The sequence below is a fragment of the Fringilla coelebs genome (genome assembly GCF_963513975.1).
Source record: "Fringilla coelebs genome assembly, chromosome: 2".
Classification (NCBI taxonomy): domain Eukaryota; kingdom Metazoa; phylum Chordata; class Aves; order Passeriformes; family Fringillidae; genus Fringilla; species Fringilla coelebs.
Genome location: NC_140029.1, coordinates 2311009 through 2324748, shown reverse-complemented (window position 1 = coordinate 2324748; position 13740 = coordinate 2311009). Strand labels below are relative to the sequence as shown.

General features: G+C 46.7%; 1 protein-coding gene across 1 annotated transcript; it reads right to left on the bottom strand.

The window, feature by feature from the left end:
- Positions 1 to 590: 590 nt before the first annotated feature.
- CHAF1B (chromatin assembly factor 1 subunit B) lies at positions 591 to 13418 on the bottom strand. The gene is made up of 14 exons (XM_084226377.1): positions 13049 to 13418; positions 12460 to 12590; positions 10944 to 11076; positions 10706 to 10823; positions 10192 to 10295; positions 9331 to 9427; positions 7675 to 7759; positions 6640 to 6733; positions 5577 to 5646; positions 5390 to 5481; positions 3422 to 3584; positions 2692 to 3186; positions 1853 to 1944; positions 591 to 1452 (listed from the first exon to the last, which is right to left on the bottom strand). Exons 2-14 carry the CDS (start codon positions 12583 to 12585, stop codon positions 1346 to 1348), a joined length of 1776 nt encoding a protein of 591 aa, XP_084082503.1. The 5' UTR covers positions 12586 to 12590; positions 13049 to 13418; the 3' UTR covers positions 591 to 1345.
- Positions 13419 to 13740: the final 322 nt, after the last annotated feature.

Genomic DNA, 13740 nt, shown 5'->3' with positions numbered 1-13740 from the left:
AATTCTATTTAAAACCCAGGTAAAGAAAATGTAAATTCTATTTGAAACCCATCTGAGAAATTGCAGAATCCACTTAAAACCATCTAAAAAATTGCAAATTCTATTTGAAACTCATCCAAAAAATTGTAAATTCTCTTTGAAACCCATCCAAAAAACCGCAAATTCTATTTGAAACCCACCTGAAAAATTACAAAATCCACCTGAAACTAATCTAAAAAATTGCAAATTCCATTTGAAACCCATCTGAAAAACTGCAAAATCCACTTGAAACCCAAGAAATGTAAGAATTCCCTCTTTGGAATTCTTCACTAGAAGAAAACTCAGCTTTAATTAAGTTTAATGAAGATCCATCCTCATCACAGTGAGTAAACAAAGATCCCACCAAGCTTCCTACAACTTTTTTTTGCTTATTAATTGTTGAAATTTAATTGGAGGCAAGATTCATTTGCCTGAAGGAGTGACAGAGGTGTTTGTTAATATTTCCTCCCTGTGAGACTTTTGTGAGTCACTTCTGGAGCATCTGTATTTCTGCTTTTATGAAGTATTAAATGTGTAGAAGTTTCCCATCCACTGGATTGTGTTTTATTGGTTAAGGGAGTTGGGGAAAAAGGGGAAATTTCAATGTACACACTCAAATCCTGCTGCCTCAGGAAAATCTCACAGCTGCATTTCTTTTTTAAGTCCAGAAATTAAACAAGAAGAACTTTCTGCTGTTTCATTCTTCCAGCAGCTCTTCAGAGGATTCCTTCCTTTTGCTTTCTTGTTCCTTGCAGAAGAATTTTCCCATTTCTGCTTCCACATGCCAGTCCTGAGCTTTGCTGCTGAGCTCAGAGTGAATCAGCTCCACCCCACAGCTACTGGGGAACATCATTTTACACCAGAAATAACCCAAAATGCTGCAATGACACAATTTCCTCTTTTTTTTTAGGTCTTGAACAACATCAAATCTTATGAATGCATTCAGTTCTTTTTGCCAGACATTTACTGGAAGACATAATGCTTTCTAAACATGATTTAGGGACTCTGGTGGAGACTCACAGCTTACTGGATGGATTTTTAATCCCCAGATTTCCCTGATTTCCTTATTCTTGAAGTCACTTCCCAACTATTTCTCCTGCTGCAGAACCACATTCCTGAAACCTGGGTTTTCTACTGGCAGTTTCTTCACAGAAATGTTGATGTTTCTACATCAAACCTGTACAGGGAACTTGGACTGAATTTTTGCAAAAAGAAATGCACTCATTTTGAATTGAGGATTGAATTTTTGCAAAAAGAAATGCACTCAGACATGGCTGCTTTGACTTCAGGCTGTGAGGGGTCTGCTCAGCCTTTATTTGTTGGACTCTCAGCTGGTTTGGTCTCCAGCAGGTGCAGGAAGGGACAATTCCTCAGTCCTGGCACGTTTTGGGGCTGGGGGAGCTTGGAGGCTCTCATCAGATGGCAATGGCTTCTCTGGAACAAGCAGACAGGAAAATCATTTCAAATTAATAAATTCAGATTAAAAAAAAAACCCCAACCCTGATCTGAGAGTGTCCAGCACCTGCAACAAGGAGAAGCTGGAAGTACAGAAGTCTTTAAAAGCTGGAGAACATCACCCCCATGAATTCATCCTTGGTTTCACTGCATAAAACTGCAGGGACAGTCACCACCAGCTGCCCCAGAGCAGTGAGAACACATTTCATATTGCCCAAAGCACCTCTCAAAACAATCTCCATCTCAAAGCACACATCAAAACAATGAGGAAGTGTTAGAATTTGCAATCAGAGCGAGGATTTTTTTACAACAGAAATCTAAAATGGAAAAATCTGACTGGGAAAAGACTTGGCTGGTGTTAAGAGCCACAAAAACTCACCATGTTCCTGCTCTGAGGAGGGAGGGATAGGGGCTGGGTCTGGATATGCAGAGGCTGGTGTGTCTGGCTTCAAGGAAATCAAGTTTATTCTCCTTTAAAAGAGCAGAAACAATTAAATTCTTTATAGACATCACTTCCACGAGTATTCCAATTCAAGATTTAATTCATATCAAATCACTTAACTGCAAAAGTAGTTCAGATATATTTTACTGCATATTTTCCCTTCTTTCTACAAGTTGAATGGAGCATTATTTACTTCCAATCCCCTGCCATGGGCAGGGCCACCTTCCCCTGGAGCGGGGTGCTCAGAGCCCCAGTACAATCAATACCTGGATTATTGAAAATTTATAAAACATTATATCTTTTAGGAAGTCACCTAATCAATGTTTTAAGCTCCACACCAAGGGCCTGGCTAGACTTGCACTCTTCTTAAAATACTCTCTGGCAGAAGGGTGTTTAAACAGCTCCTGGCAGCTGAAGGCTTAAGGTACCATTTTTGTGCAGAAAAGTGGACCTGAAGACAGAATCACAGAATATTCTGAGCTGGAAGAGACCCAAGAGGATCAAAGTCCAACTCCTGGCCAGGACAGCCACCTTTTGTTGTGAAGGCTCAGGTGAATTTGCTGCCTCACATTTCAGGCAGAAACCTAAAAGCTCCACATTTAGGAGACATTTTGACCTCTCATTTGCAACACAAAAAAAAAAGTCCACATCAAGAGAGCTTCCACTCAGAGCCAGAGCTGGGAATTTGTGTGCAAAGCTCAGCCTTTAAACACAGCACAAGCACAGCTTGTCTTGGCCCCTGTATTTACAACTGGAAGGGGCACCAGAAATCTCACCTGGGTGTTTTGAAACAGGACTGCAGAGTGGTGAGGGTGACCCTCCTGGGCTGGGGGGCTCTGCTGCTCTGGGTGCCTGCCTGGCTGCTTCTCCTCTCCTCTGAGGATGGCACTGGAATGGTTTTGATGCCCACAGGGGTGGAAGGGGATGGCACTGCAGTGCTTTTGATGCCCACAGGGGTGGAAGGGGATGGCACTGGAGTACTTTTGATGCCCACAGGGGTGGAGGGCAGCTCTTTCCCAGCAGTGCAGGGGGTCCGGGGTTGCAGTGGGGGATCCTTGCTGGGAGGGGTCCCCTCTGGCAGCCTGGAGCCCGGGGAAATGACTTTGTGAGATTGGCTCTTCTTGGCTTTCTTGTCTGCTGCTGCTCCAGGAGTCCTGACATGGATCTGGGGCTTTTCCTTCAGGGGCACTCCCAGCTCATCCTCCTCGAAGGTGACGAAGGAGCAGTACCCGTCCGTGGAGGAAATGGCCAGGAAGGATCCATCACTGGACCTGTTTGGGATTTATTTATTTCCATTAAAGGCCAAGATTTTACTTCAACCCTCACCCAACTGATTAAGAGCCATAATTCCCTAATTTACAGAGCAAACAGGGATGGATTGCTGCTCAGACACTGAGTGACCACGTGTGTGGCAGAAATGAAATGCAAACCCAAGGCAGGACTCAAAGTGGACACGGAAAAAGGACATTTCCCACCTCAATAAATCTCAGGAACGCAATTCCTTACCATGAAATGTCACTCAGGGTGTGGTAATGGATGTTGGAGACATAACCAAAGGGGAAGGACTGCTCAGTGTCATAAAAAAGCACAGAATCTTCTGAAGCAACAGCAAACACCAATCGATAGGGGAGGTTGAACAGGGCAGGGGGGGATTTGGGACTGATTTCATCTGCAAAGAAATGAACAGTGAGAATTCTCTTGTATTGCAAGGCAGTGACTGCACTTAGCCAATCATTTAAATAAAATTACAGCATCAATCAGTGTAAAAACTGAGCAGACAGCTCTTGCATAAAATGTAAAATTTAACATTTCTGTTGTCTGAAACTTACTTTTTATTTTCTTAGTTGAAAAACAAAAGGGTACCTTTCTCCCTCTAGATTGCTACTGTTTTGTTTAGTAAATTTTCCCCTCTATTTTCCAGATGGAATTTTTCAGCATATTTATAAGAACTTTAATATTAAAGTCTCCCTTTAGAGGAGCTATAGAGACCAACTGCAGACCCTCATCTCCTTCCTTTGCAACACCATGGATCTAAAATTATGATGGAAAGAGAATAGGTAAATCCTGTAAGGAATACTACAAATTTAACCTTGAAAGAAAGGAGCCAAGCTCTGCCTTTTCACCTGAGTAATGTCAGTCTTGCTAAAATATAAACAGTCCTGGACCCACAATAAAGCTGGACTAAATAAATACAAAATAAATTCTTGTGCAACTTCACATAATCCTGTCCCCAGCTCAGAATTCCTGCTCTGGCCAGTAACACCAGCACTGCTTCCTTGAATAAACACCAGTGGTTGTAGCAAACTATTCCAACTCCCTGTGATGTGGCCAGTTGAGACTAACAGGAATTATTTCACTGCATTGCTCCTCTGGTGCTAAACCAGGCTATTTCTTTTGAACACAAAATGGTTAACAGTTCAAGGAAAATATTTCACAGTGTTCCTGCAGCCTGAGGGGCCAAGGAACAACATTCACCCACTCTACCAAAAGCCACTCATGAGGGACTTGAGGTGAACTCAGGGCCTCAGAAGCAGGAAACAGCTTCTCAGCACTGTCTTAGAGGAATGCTGAAAGGCTGGGGCATAGAACAGTGTCCAGCCACATCTCTTCCCAGATTTGCTGGGAGTTCCCACTCCCTGCAGCTTCCCATATATCTTAGGTTGGAAATGGGGCTGTGTGTTCCATGTCCATCTGTCAGAGCTGGGCAGTTCTCTGCTGTTCCCTGGGCAGTTTTTCCTTTCTCTCTCCCACAGCCCATCCTCCCTGCAGGAGATCTCTGCTGTCCATGGCCAGTGAGTGTCCCTGCAGGGCTGATCAAATTCCACCATCCCATGGGGAGATGCTGTGCCCAGGGCAGGAGCCAAGCATTCCTACCTGGATACAATCTGAGATTTCACACATTCCTGCCTGGATACAATCTGAGATTTCACACATTCCTACCTGGATACAATCTGAGATTTCACACATTCCTACCTGGATACAATTTGAGATTTCACACATTCCTACCTGGATACAATCTGCCCTGGAACAGCACAGCAGCCTTTGCCCCCTGCATTCCCAGAGGAGCAGCTTTCTCCTGCCCTGCATTCCCAGAGGGAGAGCAGGCCCATCTCCAGCAGCCCTGGAGCTGCAGAGGAAAACTCCCCCCTTGTGCAGGATCCTGCTGCAGCAGAGCCACAGCTGGCACTGCAGGAGGGCTGAGCCCCCCTGGGATGGGGCTGTGCCCCCACCCTGACACACAGGGGACAGGGACTGCTCTCACTCTGGCAGTGCTGCTTTGTATTACATTATTTATTTTTTTTTTTATTTTTTCCCTAATAAAGAACTGTTATTCCTGCTCATATCTCTTTGCCTGAGAGTCCCTTAATTTCAAAATTATAATAATTTAGGCTGTAATAATTTGCATTTTCTATCTCAGGGGAAGCTCCTGCCTTCCTTAGCAGACACCTGCCTTTCCAAACCCACACACCATACCTTTAGCAGAGGCTCCTCTCAGCTCAAAGTACACAGGGCAGCAGCGAACAGCCAGAGTGCCCTTGCCAGGACAGGGCAGGTGACCCACGGGCCTTCAGAGAGAGCCAGGAGTTCAGAAAACACATTTGCACTACTTGAATTGTTTATTTTAAAATCCAAACAGATTTTTATCTCACTAAACCCTTACCTTTTGAGATTGTTTCTGGAGAAAACATAGGTGGTGTTTGTAACGTTCTCTCCTGATTCCACACAGCCAGCTGCAAAAACAAAGGTTCCAACATTACTCATCACCTCAGAGAGCTCCTGAGCACACACCTTGTGTCCACAAACATTCCAGTTCCTGGCAATTAGGCTTCTCCAAAAATATTCTAATTCCCAGGAATTAGGCTTGTCAGTTGGGCAAAAACTGAATACAACTTAAAAAGGCATCCCAAATATTTATTTAGCGCTGGTTTTGTTTTCCCTTATACATTTCCCTCTTCAAAGCTGCTTTTTGATGTTGCCAGACATCAATAAAAGCAGGGTTTGGACAGGCACACACTGATCCCTCCTTGCTGGGCTGTTTTTACTCTGAATGCAGAATGTTCTGAGTGAAAGAGAGTCAAAAAAAACCAAAAAACCACTCATTATCCTTCATTTCTATCTCAAAACTTCTGGTTTTGCGATTTATTCAGCAAAAATGCCATAAATAGCACTTTTATCACAGGAGAAAGTTGATGTTGTGGATTGCTAATGGAGAGTGTTGTGGAGTTTTTATTTTCTTCAATAGGAAGAATGAGGAATGGCTTAATTAGGATAAATCAGCAACACTGAGATGCAAGAAATATTAAGGAACATTCAAATGAGGATATAATAGATTGAAGGAGTGGGGAAGGGGCTGAGCCTGGAGCAAAGGAGGCTCAGGGGGCCCTTGTGGCTCTGCACAAGTCCCTGCCAGGAGGGGACAGCCGGGGGGGGTCGGGCTCTGCTGCCAGGGAACAGGGACAGGAGCAGAGGGAACGGCCTCAGGCTGGGCCAGGGCAGGCTCAGCTGGGACAGCAGCAGGAATTTGCCCATGGAAAGGGGGCTCAGGCCTTGGAACTGCCCAGGGAGCTCTGCAGTGCCCATCCCTGCAGGTGTGCCCTGGAGGTGGCACTGAGTGCTCTGGGCTGGGGACAAGGTGGCCATGGGGCACAGCTGGGACTCCATGACCTTGGGAATGTTTTCCAACCTCAGTGACACAACCCAAGCCCCAGGAGATGTCCCCACACCTGGAGTGAGCAGATAGGAGCCATCAGGAGTGAAGCTGAGCCTGCGGAAGAACGACTTCATGCTGTCATCGTGAAACATCCGAAAGCTCCTCGCCTGCAACACGGAGAACAGGATTGAGGAGAAGGCCAGGAATGTCCAGCTGCCATCCCTGGGACACAAAACATCCCCTTGGACACTCCAGCCTGATGGAACTTTTCAAATAAAAGCTTTTAAAAGCCATGGCTCCTTCAAGCTCTCTATAAATTCTTCACAGCTAAGAAAAATAATCCTTGATCCCTCTTGAGCTACAAAGCAAAACACTCCCAGAGCTGTCACCTTAAACCAGCCATCAAAAAACAGTCATAACCTGGAGAACAACATGGTTTAACACCCAGTGCTGCTCAGGCATCCCATGCTAACCCCAGGATTAGAGGTTGAAAGAGAATTTCTCTCATGGCAAAGTGCCTGCTCTCAGGCCTGTTCTTCAGTGTCTATAAAACTCTTACCAATGTTTTCCCCCAAAAAGAAAAGGAATGAATAGAAGGAATTAAGAAAGTTATAGCCAGCCTGGAGGTGTTATTTTACTGTCACTTAAAGCTGTTTGAGAGGAAAAAAAAAAGCTCTTTGTTTTCCCTCTTAGGGTTAGAATTTCCTAAATGATCCCTAATTCATATTTTTCTTCACAATCTAACTACCTTCTTGAAAATTCCAGACTGTTACCTTTAAAATATCATTACTATTATTACTACTGTCACATCCATTCATAAACTCCCACCTACTGTTTGAAGTTTTTCCTGTTAAGAACTGTTTTCCCCACACTATTTTTAACAACTAAAGGATTGTGTTACTGCTTTCATCAGCAAGAGATTTTGGGGATGTGGTTTTAGGGTGACGATGGTGGGAGTGGACGAGCGTGAAGGTCTCTTCCAACCTTGATGATTCTAAAACACAGGAATTATTTGAAAGGAAAATATTTGATCCTTTGGTTTCATGGGACAGGAAGTTCAGATGAAAGAGCCCCCAGCAGAGTTTGCAGCCCCAGCAGAAGCAGGTACCTCTCCTTCAGCTCCCGACCCCGATGGCATCTTGGTGACATTGAAGGCCACTCGCTTGGTTTGGGTGCTGTAAACCCGCAGGACCCTGCGTGGGAGAGCAGAGTCAGCCAGCAGGGAATGATGGAATGCAGCAGGGTTGGGAGGACATGGAAAATCAGCCATTGCTGCCATGGCAGGGACACCTCCACCTCCCACTGACCCAGGCTGCTCCCAGCCCCAGTGTCCAGCCTGGCCTGGGACACTGCCCCAGGGATCCAGGGGCAGCCCCAGCTGCTGTGGGAATTCCATCCCAACTCCTGCCCTCCCTGCCAGGGAACAATTCCTCATTCCCAAGATCCCACCCAGCCCTGCCCTATGGCAGTGGGAGCCATTCCCTGTGTGCTGTCCCTCCAGCCCTGAGAGGAAGCCCTGAGGGAGCTGGGGGTGCTCAGCCTGGAGAAAAGGAGACTCAGGGCTGCCCTCATGGCCCTGCACAGCTCCTGAAAGGTGCCTGTGCTCAGCTGGGCTGGGCTCTGTCTGCAGCAGCACCGACACAGCCAGAGCACACAGCCTGAGCTGCACCAAGGGAAATACAGGCTGGAGAGCAGGGAAAAGGTTTTGCAGCAAGGGTGAGAAAGTTCTGGAATGGCTGCCCGGGGAGGTGGTGGAGTGCCCATCCCTGGGTGTGTTTAACAAAGCCTGGATGTGGCACTGGGGGCCAGGGCTCAGCTGAGCTGCTGGGGCTGGGCTGGACTTGATGGCCTTGAGGGTCTCTTCCAACCTGGTTATTCTGGTCATTCTGGGAATTCTGGGATTTCTGTGAAATTGTCTCTCTCCAGGTGTCCTGGGGCTCCTTCAGGCCCTGCAAGGCCACCCTGAGCTCACCCCAAAGCTTCTCCTCTCCAGGTGGACAATCCCAGCTCTCCCAGCCTTTCCTATGAACAGCTTCCTTTCACCCCAAGTTTCCCAAAAACGCCCCAGGATCTCCCTTCTCAGTCAGCACCTCAAAATATAAATCTGGTCCACCAATTAACCATTAATTAAAATCCTCCTCATGAGACACCACCAGAGGGAGGTGTGTTAATGCCTAAAGAACCAATGAACCCCTCACAATGCCTGGACTCCACAAGGTTTGGGAAGTCCCAGCACTTGGATTTATGGAAGAATAAGGGAAATAGGAAACAGGGAACTGCCAGGCTGTTCCTACCTGCACTGTGGGTTCCTCAAGAGTGGGAACTCACCTTAAAAACAATTAACTACATCTCCATCAGTCATATCATCATGGAATGCTTTGGGCTGGAAGGGACCTTTAAGATCATTTAATTCCATCCCTGACTTGAGCAGGGACCTTGCACTGTCTCAGGCTGCTCCATCCCCAAGGATGAATTTATCAGCTCATAAACACAACCTTGCAGCACCCTTTTAAGAGTACCAATAATGATCAATAACATAAAAATTTAATTCCTAAAGGAAGACTCCTACAAAAGATTATTTGCTGCTAAGAGAGACTGCAGGAATCATTGAGCACAAGCCAAAAAAATTAACTAAAATATCATTTCACTTTCACCTCAACCTGCTTACATAACAAAGTGAATAAAACAAAACCTCATGTTTATCTGGCATACTTCCTTCTAATTCATCCTCCTGGAAAAAGGAATATTCAGGAAATATTCTCACCTGTCACAACTCAAGGTTGCAATATACTGGCCCAGAGGATCCCAGGTTACTCCTTGGACATAACTCTTGTGCTCATTAAATATTGAAACTTTCTGTCCTGAAATTACAAACAGCTTTCAGATCATAAATTCCAATGTGTTTCCAAACATGTCAGACATCAAGCAAGACAAAAAAAAAATGCTTCAAAACATAGGGAAATAATTTTTTAAACATAAAAGTGTCCATTGGATGGTGGCTGATAAGAATATCAGCAAAAGTTGCTTTTGAAGTGCCAGCTTAGGGTTTGTCCACTACAAACTTAATAATTAATTAGAATTAATATTAGATTAATATTATGACTCAGATAAGCAAAGGCAGGAGCTCTCTGATCCCACTGATGTTCCACAAGGGAAGGTATCAGAGTCAAAACACTGATGAGACAAAGTTACAGAAAGTTTTAGAAATACTTTGTTGAGTACTGACCACAGGTGGGATTTTTTTTATTATTTAAGTGTTGCTTTCTTGCAAAGAAATACCAGAAGCTGACAAGTTTCAAAGAAAATAAATAGCTTTTCAAAAGGAAAGACACAGAGCTCAGGCCATGCTGCACAACACCAAAAAGTGAAGTAAGAAGCTTGTGCAAGAGTTTTGGGGGGTAAAAAATGTTTGTAGTTATTTCCTAAACATTCCAAGGTGAACAGATTCCTCAGGTGTAAAATCTGTTGGCCTGAGAATATTTTGTATCTGTTCATAGAAGGGTCTCACACACACCCAGAAAATCACACAGAAAAACAATCACAAAAAGACGTTTCCCATCTTTGGGGGGGGGGAAATGCCACTTCCAGCAGATCTGGAATTCCAAGGGATGACTGCAGCATTTACCTTTATTGACATCCCACATGATTGCTGTGTTATCCACAGAAGCAGATGCCATGTAATTTCCATCTGAGGTCCAACAAATATCATACACATCTTCCAAGTGGCCTCTAGAAGGCAGGTGAAACCAATTATTAATTTGAAAATTAAAAGCTATGTGTGAATATGAGGTTTATGAATTTTTAGATAAAAAAAATATCAAGAGGCAAATAAAAACTCCTGCTGGTGCTTCAAGCACTTCTGCAACTCTTCTCACATCAACCTCAGCAGTTGCCAGGGTCTAATCCTTCAGCTTAAAACCACTGCCCTTTGTCCTGTCACCACCTGATTATTCAAAATGTCCCTCTCCCTCCTTTTTCTGAGTCCCATTAACAGAGAGTTCAAAGGGTTAATATCAGAGCAAACGAATTGCAGACATTCTGTGCTGGAATTCTACACAAACTGAAAAGTACACATGATAAAGGCACTGAGGAAACAAAAACACTGAAAAAAAGACCAAACTCACCAAATAATAAATTACCTCAAAGTTTTAATAACTGCCCAGTTCTCCTTGTTGAGCTGAGCTTCATCTTCATCCTGAAATACCAACGGCTCCAACTCTTTGCTGTCATTCAGCTTCCACAGCAAAATGACAGCATCTGTAGAAGAAACCAGAGCAAGCTGCTTAATTTCCCACTCCCTTTTGTTCATTCAGGTGGATTTCATTTAGTCTAACTTCAAAATGCTGCTGGATGAGGTAGAGGAGAAGCAGCTCTCACCATCCCCTCCTGAGGCCAGGATGTCCCCACTGGGAGAGAAGCGCACGACGTTCACGGCCTTGGTGTGGCGCGCCAGGTTGGACAGGAACTCCACGATGGCTTTTCCATCCGGGCCTTTCTCCACTTTCCAGATCTGCTTAGGAGAGTGTTACAGCTTTCCAGGGCAAGATGGGATCATCAAGGGGGGAAGGGACCTCAGGATCATCCAGTGCCACCAGCATTGCTCCAAACCTTGTCCCCAAGGGCCACATCCAGACTCCTCCTGAGCACTCCCACAGACAGTGACTCCAAACCTCCCTGGGCAGCTCAGCCCAAGGCCTGACCACTCTGCCAGGGACATTTTCTGTCCCAGTCTCCAACCTGAGCCTGCCCTGGTGCCATTTGAGGCCATTTCCTCTCCTCCCTTCCCTGGATAAGGCCTCAGCTTTGAGCTTTTCTCTTTTTCAGGTTCTGTGCTGCTTTAGAGCTCTGTGCACAGAGCAGGGAGACAAAACAATTCCTGCTCCAGCTGGGCACCAAGGACAAATGAGCCAAATCTCAGGCCAGGAGCACAAACCCCGTGGGCTGGAGAGAGAAAAACAAGCAGGGTGGGACTGCAGGGGCTGAAGCTGGGATGGGACAATGAACTGCAAGGTGCAAATGGAGCAGAGCTGATCCCAGGGAGAGACCCCGTGCCCGGCCGGGCATTTTGGGGCCGTTTTGGTTCATCTTGGGTGCAGCCCTGGCTGGGCTCTGGTGCTGCCCCAGGTGGGTCCATGGAGGCCTTCCAATAAATCCCTGCTTTATTCTTTAGCTCTGCCCAGCCTCTGCTCTAGGTCAGCCTGCACAAGGCATCAGTTTCTGGCAACCACGAATCATTGGGACACCGCAGAAGAGCCTGACCCCACCTCACTCCACCCTCCTATCAGGGAGCTTATTTTATGTCAAAGAAAACTGACATTTTTCTAGCCCCAAAATATGTATAAAAAAGGCCTGAAACATATGCACCATCAGGGAAGAAGAGGTAAATTTGCCAGTGAGGAAGGATAAATTTTTTTTCTGGGACAACTGGAATAAACTACTACAGAGACTATTTACAAGAGTATGTAATGACAAGGGGGAGTGGCTTCAAACTAAGAGAGCACGTTTAGATTGAATATTAAGATGAAATTGTTCCCTGGTAGGGTGGGCAGGGGCTGGGATGGAATTCCCAGAGCAGCTGGGGCTGCCCCTGGATCCCTGGCAGTGTCCCAGGCCAGGTTGGACACTGGGGCTGGAGCAGCCTGGGACAATGGAAGGTGTCCCTGCTATGGCAGGGATGGCACTGGATGGGCTTTCAGTCCCCTTCCAACCCAAACCACACTATAATTATACGTACACTCTTTCCTGAAACCATCCACTCCCCTCGGCATGTACCTGCCAATAACCCAGTATTCTGGATAATGCACCAACCCAATATTTTGATAATGAAACCAGCCCGATATTTTGGATAACAAGCCCCACAGCCCGCCCATCTCCAGCCCCAGGTTCAGCTCACCCTCACGGCTGTGTCCACCCCTGCCGAGGCCAGGCGATTGATCCTCCCATCCGCTCCATGCTGGAAGTCCAAGCTGTAAACCGGCTCCTTATTATGCCACACGATTTCACAGGTGATGACCTTCATGTTTCCTGGAGAAAACAGAACAAACCCCACATCACTTCTTGTTCCTTATGGCCAAACTTTGCGCGCATTTCCCAAGCACCGCTGGCAGAGCCTGGAACTGCACCGCAGTCATTGACAGGATGCTTTGGGGAAGGCTGTTTCTAAAAGTTGCGATTGTTATGGCTAAAGTTCCTGTTTAGGGGTTGCAACAGTACGGTATCAAGCCCTGTGCATCGATTTAAGACTTGAGAGAAAAACTTTTTGGGGGGTAACAACCCTGCCCGGAATCCAGACAAGGAGCGTGTACGGGCGGCCCGGCGCAGGCAGGGGAAGGGCAGAGGCGCCGCTGGCCGCTCCCGGATCCGCGGGGATCCGCAGTCCCGCTCTCCAGACAGCGAGGATCCCCAGTGCTACTCCCCAGAGCCCCAAAACCCCGAATCCCGGCGCGGCTCCCCCCGCTCGGGTCCCCCCCCCCGCCCCTCACCTGCGGCCCGCCCGCGGCTCCCGCGCGCTCCCGCCTTCGCCCGCCCCGCGCATGCGCGCGCCCGCCCCGCGCGCCGCCTCAGGAGCCCTCGGGGGCTGCCCGAGGGAAAAAACCCGCAAAAACATCCGAATAAACCTGAAATAAAGAAAGCCCAATGCTTGCTCAAACTCCTCAAAAGAGTGTTGTTTAGGTTTTTTTCCTTTTTATTTTTTTTTTAATTTCACAGGCATTGCTGTGCTTGACCGGTGTAAATATATAAGTCCTTATGGGTAGCGTGTCCCCGAACTTCCCTGTTTCAGATGCAAACCTTTTGCCTGAAAAACATAACAATAATGACAAATTACAATGTGAGAAAACGGCTTCTGCTTTCACTTCTTGCCCAAGGGAAGAAGAGCCTTTGGGAAGAGGAGGTTGAAGCCCAAAATGGGGCGCTCTGCGAGCTCCCCCGACCCCACACGGCCTCACACAGCACGGGAGGGACGGAGCAGCAGAGGACAAAGGAAAATTAATTCTGCATCACAGAATCGTGGTATGGTTGTGGTGGAAGGGACCTTAAAGCCCATCCAGTGCCACCCCTGCCATGGCATGGACACCTCCCACTGTCCCAGGCTGTCCAGTGGCCTGGGACACTGCCAGGGATCCAGGGGCAGCCCCAGCTGCTCTGGGAATTCCATCCCAGCCCCTCCTCACCC